Below are 7,804 nucleotides of genomic sequence, written 5' to 3' on the forward strand. Positions count from 1 at the left end.
TGAAGTTTGCATGAGAACCACAGCATTTACACATCTGTGAGGAATCACTTCCACCTTAACAACTATTTTTGTAATAATTTAACAGCTTTCTTTTCTCACTTAAAATGTCATCAACTTAAATCTTATGTTATACATTTTGGTTACATGACTCCCCTCAGTCCCTGCCCTGCACCATAACAAAAAGAATCCAGCCCATCTCTGCTGCATCACTCCAAAAGCCCATCGTCGCTGATTGGCTGTTGCTGTAGAAACTCTCTGCTCACTATCATCACTCCATACCGTGGGCCAATCAGCGCTACCGTTCGGCCCCCCGACGTCAGTCTCCTCCCCTCTGGTCCAATCAGAATCGGGAATATTACTGTACTTCTAGTTCACGCGCTCGGTACCTCTCTCGCTACCAGGTACACGGAACAGACCCGCTGCAAGGTGAGAATCTACGGGTTTATTGCGCTAAAATAATGAATTTAATTGAATATTGCTTTGATGCAGGAATATTTTAGATGGCGTGATTGTTGCTCTATGACACAGGAAGAGCTTAATCGGGCGCTTGGTCGTACAGCCTACTTTACTGCAAAGGTCGGCCTGTAAAGTGATATATCACTGAATAATGTATTATTATTATTTGTAAATAAGTTGTGAGTTCTTGACAGATCTCCACAGAATAACGGGGAAACGAGAAACATTGCGTTAAAGCTTAAGCTAATTAGATGTTTAATATGCGTTATTCTCTTGTCAGACACAAAAGAGAAAGGACTATTGTTGCCCATCGTAATGTAAGACAGTAGCCTACAGTAACAGTTATATAATTATGGAATATTTTAATGGTGTACACAGTCGATCCTGTCAGATCATTTTGTGGAGTAGCCTACAGCTGTGTGAAAGAATGCTTTTCAATAGTTCGATCAACTTGGATGTTAGCTCTGAGTCTGGTCCATAGCTCTAAATGCCGTCGCAACAAGAGCAGTAAGGCTATGGACCAGAGCTAGTTGGATATGTGCTTTTGACATGATACAGGTGCATGTATGTCAGCATACCGGTATACATAAATCTTAGGACTTATGTATAACAAATTACAATAAAATAGTTGATAGCTAGAAATAGAATTTCTTAATATATTATAATATAGCCTACCCTGCCCAGGAAACGGCTCTGGTATGCATTACAGTACAGTATAGTACAGACCAATGTAGAACAATATTGAATCAGCATTACTGACACTTGGACAGACAGAGAGCACTTACAATAGGACATTAACAGAGCATTGGAACATGCATTCTACATTACACATTTCCCCCCGACACCAGACAAAACTAGGTATTATACTATACTATAAAATAAGGCAGTGGTTCTCAAACCTTTTGAGGACCCCCATAATAATATAACTCTGACGGTGTATAAATGGAGCCAAATCTATTTGCAGTGGTCACTGAACCACTTTACAATCTGTGGATTCAAACTCTGGATCTACAATCACTATTGTGGTCACATTGTGGTCAGAACTCCGCCACCTACTCGGTACTACTGTATAAATTATGCTTTATAAGTAAAACCTTAGACTTTAAGCCCAATTTACATTCTTTGTCATAGAAGACGATGTCTCACCGAAAATACTGAAACTGATTTCCAGTCGTCTCCCCCAGATTTCACTCTCACACACTCACCCCTACATCAACCTCTCAACATGGAGGTCAACGGCACAACCAACATCCTGAGCTCTGCGTACCTGGCAGTGGAGTACGTAGATGCAGTGTTACCACCCAACCCCTTCCAGCCCCCGCTGAAGCAGGCCTGGGGTTACATGCTGGACAACTACACCAAGTTCCAGATCGCCACCTGGGGGTCGCTCTTCGTTCACGAGTTCATCTACTTCGGGTTCTGTCTTCCTGGCTTCTTGTTCCAGTTCCTGCCCTTCATGCAGAAGTATAAGATCCAGCAGGTGTGTATGTATGAGAGACATTTACACCAAATTCACAAAAACAGTGGTACTGGTATGCCTCAATAACTGAACTGAACTCAAAGTTCAGTGCATCGTCTGTGGAGAGGAGAGGACCGACTCGCTGCTGTAAGAGGATGCGTGGCAAATAAGTGCTCCCAATGGGCGTTGAGGCGGCCACGAAGGTCCATGTCACCTTCGTGGATGTTTTAGCAACACACCCATTTTGCGGCCGGAAATATGCAACAGTAGAACTTTTGACCGCCACTGGTGACTGATGTGACTTCGGCATTAGAGTGTATGGTTGTGTACGTGTGCAAATTAATTAACTACCGTCAACTGATATTCTTTTGTGTTTTTGTGTGTTTGCTTGCCTATGCAGGACAAGCCTGAGACTTGGGAGAAACAATGGAAGTGTTTCAAGATGTTGCTGTTCAATCATTTCTGCATCCAGCTGCCTCTCATCTGTGGCACGTACTACTTCACTGAGTTCTTCAACATCCCTTACGACTGGGACTCCATGCCCCGCTGGTCAGTGGCAATAACACCAGTATATGTACCATACAGTACACATCAGTTGTGATATGCTACAATTCAGTACACAATGCTGAGATTTGAGAATAATTTAATATGATTGATTGAAAAAAGTTATTTTTTCTTTTTCAGGAAAATTGAATATGATGAAAGTGTGGACAAAAACGTTTTTCCAAAGTAGTACTGCTTAATTCCCAAAAGGTGTAAAATGCAGAATTGCAAAGAAAAAGATTCCAAGGCACTCAGTGTGCTTAGGAATCTGAGTGAAACTTCTTTATAGTGTGGCAGCGGTGGCCGAACGGATAGCGGAGCGGTCTTGATACCGGAAGGTCGCCAGTTCGAATCAGCGGTCCGACACGTTAAAATTACCACCGCTGAAGTGCCCTTGAACAAGGCATTGAACCACTACGATGAAATGTGTTCTATGAGCAGGGCCTGGCTGGAAACAAGTTCTTGAGCTTAGCCCAGATACCCTGGGTAAATATAGTAATCATTTCATTTAATTTCATTAATAATTCTCTCTCTCTCTCCTTCCTTCAGGTCCTACCTGCTGGCTCAGTGTCTTGGCTGTGCTGTGGTAGAGGACACCTGGCACTACTTCCTTCATCGGGCGCTGCACCACCGTCGTATCTACAAATATATCCACAAGGTCCACCACGAGTTTACTGTGAGTAATAATGCATCCACTCCACACTCACACAGTTTGGATTGCCATCTCTTTTCTTTGTTACATACACTTGCACACAAACACTGTCACATACACATGGACAAACACGCATACATATTGCACCACAAAATAAAACAAATGCACACACACAAACACAAACACCGACAGTATGTGACCTCCATTATATGTGTACTGTCCTCAAGGCTCCATTCGGCATGCAGGCCGAGTACGCACACCCGGCCGAGACTCTGATCCTGGGAGCCGGCTTCTTCATCGGAATCATGATCTTCTGTAACCATGTGGTGCTGCTGTGGGCCTGGGTTGCCTTCCGTCTCCTAGAGACCATCGACGTTCACAGGTAAAAGAAGAGAAAGAAATCCTCATTAGCCAGAATTTAACAGAGGGGGAGATAGAAAGAGTGCATGCTTGCAAGTGTTTAGTGTCTTCCTCCATTACATTTAAATAGGACATATCCCCTGTGTTCAGTTGGACTTAATTTGGACACGGGGCATGTGTCTTCCTCAATTACATTCAAATAGGACACATGCCCTATGTCTACAGTAAATGAAGTCCAACTGAACAGATAACAACTCTAAATGGCTAAATGGCTGGTTACCACTAGTGTGGTTATTCTATTTAACCATTGAAATTAAAAATCTCTTTTTCAAGGGAGCCCTGGGACACAACAGGCAGCAGTATAATTTAAAAACACAAGAAAGAAGCAATACAATAAAACTTGAACATTTAAATTACAATATAGCGTTTAGAAATAGAAAACATAACTATACCAATAACCTGCCAACTAAAAACATTAATCTGCCTCAAGCTCTTTCATTGCATGACATTCATTTCGACTTAACACTGTAGCAGTAGGCATGCTACATTGTCATGATTAGAAGTGTGACTCATGTAATTGCAATGAGTTATCCCGCAATATCCGGGAATATGTGGAGAAGTTGCCATTGCTTGAATCCACCACAAGAGGGTGAGAAGTCAGCAGATTGATTGTATATTGCTACATGACTTTGAATGAATTTGTCAGAATTCTGATTTAAATCCATTCTTAAATATTTCCAATTTAGTTTTAAGATACATTAGTGGTATTAGTAATACCACTAATGTATCACTTGCCCCACTCACGGGGCACAGGAGCAACTGATAAGCATGTTTGACAATAGAGACTATGCGCGTGACTTCAGATATCATACCCGGAAGTTGTGCGGGAACGCCTACTAAGTGTCAAATAACGACTTTCTGGCCTTGATAGCCCATACCGTACATCCAAAGTTCTGAATGCATTAAATGACATTAAACTCACTTTGCCACTCGATTTGACACTCACTTTATGCATGCGCATACCCTCTATATTTGTATACCCAACCTTATACCAATGTTCAACATCACCTTAAAGGGATTGGGACATAAAAAAAAAGTTTTTGTAATTTGTTTTGGTTTTCTGAGCTCAATTGCACCTAAAAACCCTCAACTTTTAACATTCAGTAGATTTTCTGTGGTCTGGGGTTTTCTGGCTCGGATTTTCCTGCTGTTTGTGATGTCACAGCCTGCAAAACCCATATACTGTATGTCAATGGGATTTGCCAGCAAATGTCACTGTTTTCACTGTTTTGCCTGTTTTCATTGCAGGGTGTAATTGAGGTCATAAAATCTAAAAGAAAAACGAAAATAAATGAAAATTAATGTCATGAAACCTTTAGAAGAATGTGTAGAAATGGTTATTTCCATCCTTTCTCTCTCTCTCTCTCTCTCTCTCTCTCTCTCTCTCTCTCAGTGGTTATGAAATTCCTCTCAATCCTCTCCATCTCATCCCGTTCTACGCTGGCACTCGCTTCCATGACTTCCACCACATGAACTTCGTGGGCAACTATGCCTCCACATTCACCTGGTGGGACAGGCTGTTAAATACAAACAGCCAGTACAACAATCACCTGCTCAAACAGGAGGGCAAGAAGGAGGAGTAAAACACACACACACACACACACACACGCTCACTCACTCTATCTTCTGGACTGAACATTGTAAGAAGCAGTGTGGTGGTGTGACTGCACCTGAATCCCTCTTGGATTTCTGTGCCTTGTTGTCTTCTGAGGTCTGCTATCTTCTCTCCATGGCTTTTGGACGAATAAAACCCTGTAGAGCACATCCCATATATGACCTTGTCCTCGAATGAAGTGCTTAAGCCATGATGGTGTGAAATGCCTCCGTTTACCTCTGGGCCCATTTTCTCGAAGAGAAATGAGCTGAATGATTCCATAAAGCACTTTAGCTTTTTATTTTCCATGTGATTTACTATTCGAAATGAGTTATGATCAGCTAGTCATGTTGTAGTGAGGATTCAGTTCAGCTGTCTTATGTTTAGGAAGCAGATGTTGGGGAAACAGGCATGTTTTAAGTGCGCTGATGTTGCATTCAAATGAAAAGAGCAACAGATTATAGGGAACTGCTGGGCTGGACGTCCTGATTTCATAACTTTGTTTAGTTTGTTTTTTATAATAAAAAAAGTAATCCAAATGTTCTGTGACGTACTGTATTTCTCATGCTGGAATAAATACAAACCTAAACAGATGTTTGACTTTGTTTGTAGAGTTCTGCCATTAAATTATACTCTGTATGTGGTTCTCGTATGAAATCTAGTAATGCAAAACAAACAAAAGGTAGCCTACAGCAAACCAGTCTGCATAGCTAACGCATAACCACAAATAAGCCTGAATGTAAATTGTATATGCCACTGGACTGTACACACATACAATTTTCTGGGTATCTCAATCCTCTTAGCAGACCTCGTATTGAACTGTGCGTTCCTTGAATTGTGCTTTCCTTAACCTATACAGTATTAATCACAGTTGCAATGTGTTTGGTTTATTTTAGTATTGATTTTTTGTTTATTGTCCATGTCCTTTGTCAGGGCTCCAACAGCTGCCGTGTTCTAAACCGTCATTTTCCAAGGTGGTGTCTGTCTTTTGTCATTTCTTTTGTTCTCCAACACCTGCTGCAGGAACTGTCCAGCAGTGACTGGATGGAGCACCCTGTGGAGCCAACACCGTAGGCCCACCATGTTGGCTCTCATTCCAATCCCATCTGAATGTGGGTTCATGGGGTGGTCCAGTAACTTCCATCTCAGCCTTCAGGTGATTTACTGAAATGGGCCAAAGCCTGCCTTCATCGACCCAAATAATGTATTTGTATTCATTTTTTACGGCCTCATGAGCCATATAGGAGACCGTATGTCCCCGTATCATATGTAATATGTCATGTCATATCATGTCCCCCGAATAATTGTGCCTGTGTCTGCCCACTGTAATCTCACAAAACACAAATGGTGTAGTGATCTTGTGTATGCTGCCATATCAAAATTCTCTGCCGCTCCGACTTTATTTTCACATCAGACAATTCACAATTTGTGGTCCTGACTGACTAACCAGCAGGCTCTTTCTGCCTTGTTCCACCCTGGTTCAACTTCCACCTTGTTTATGTTGAATTTGATAAAACGTAATTTTTGGAAAAAAACAAACATGATTTGCCCAGTCACCATGCTGCACCTGTGATGTTCCTTTTTACTGTCAGTTTAAAATAAGAATTGAATGCACACAGAATATCAATACGAAGCAACTGAAAAACACGTTATGTCAATGGTAGTGGATGGAGAGAGAGGATTTTTGTCCAACCACGAAACATTGAACATTGCAATTTCAGTAAGAGCTAGAAGAGTGAATAGAGAGGAAAGGAACATATAGAACGGGTCAAATGACAGGAAGACGCAGACAAATCAAATATTCAAAGTCCAATATGCATGATTAAAACATTTGCCATGTATAGTTGGCAGTGGAACTATGGAAGTCAGAAATGCTCCTCGGGCAGGTGGAAAATGATGGGTATTTTCTTACATTATGATTTATTGTTTCATATTTTATGTTCACATCTTATTACTATGTTAAAAAAGACCTTGTAAATCTTCTTGTATCTGGTGAACAGGACTGCCCTGTCACCCAGTGATGTCATATCAATATTTGCGTGTGTATTCATTCCACTATCAGCTGTCGCCCACTCCAGATTGTACCAAAGGGAAATAAGATTAAATGGAAATCAACATGACAACAACTTTGCCCTTAAAGATGAGGATAAACCTACCCTCTCACCCTATGAGATAAAGCGTCATCAACAAGAATCCTAATCACGGAACGTGATTAAAGTCGAAAACAGGATTCAGACGATCGGTCGCCCAGGACAGCTTGATGACACCTTACTCTGATGGGGCCTTTCAACCTATTGAATGTTTTTCAGTATGTTCAGTTTGTGCAAAATGATATGATGACATTCAGAGCACTTAGGAGAATTCTCTCTCCTATATTCTTTACATTTGTACACACTCTGGATCTGAAGAAAAAACTAAAGATAACTTCGAAATACTTTAAGAACTTGTGTCTTGTATCAAAATCCTTTCAGGTTTTTTGCAACACTTTGAGTTCTCACTTTTCCAGTGAAGTTTTATAAGGTTGAGGTATTTGGTCTCTTGGCTATTTTCATAGCCTCAGCTATAAATCCATCAGAAAACATGTCTAGCATATAATAGCAAGATCATACAATATCACACTTGTCCAATAGTCTGATGGTTGCTGCTACAGTAGGTGAAAACAATTCAGAGGTCTGGTGCT

General features: G+C 41.1%; 1 protein-coding gene across 1 annotated transcript; it reads left to right on the forward strand.

The window, feature by feature from the left end:
* Positions 1 to 363: 363 nt before the first annotated feature.
* Positions 364 to 5,928, forward strand: LOC306921716 (methylsterol monooxygenase 1). Its single transcript, XM_079498984.1, has 6 exons — positions 364 to 426; positions 1,641 to 1,936; positions 2,316 to 2,464; positions 3,008 to 3,134; positions 3,338 to 3,492; positions 4,924 to 5,928. The coding sequence occupies exons 2-6, from the start codon at positions 1,682 to 1,684 to the stop codon at positions 5,111 to 5,113; spliced, it is 876 nt and encodes a 291-aa protein (XP_079355110.1). The 5' UTR covers positions 364 to 426; positions 1,641 to 1,681; the 3' UTR covers positions 5,114 to 5,928.
* Positions 5,929 to 7,804: the final 1,876 nt, after the last annotated feature.

Source organism: Electrona antarctica, assembly GCF_951216825.1.
Source record: "Electrona antarctica genome assembly, chromosome: 4".
In the NCBI taxonomy this organism is placed as follows: Eukaryota; Metazoa; Chordata; class Actinopteri; order Myctophiformes; family Myctophidae; genus Electrona; species Electrona antarctica.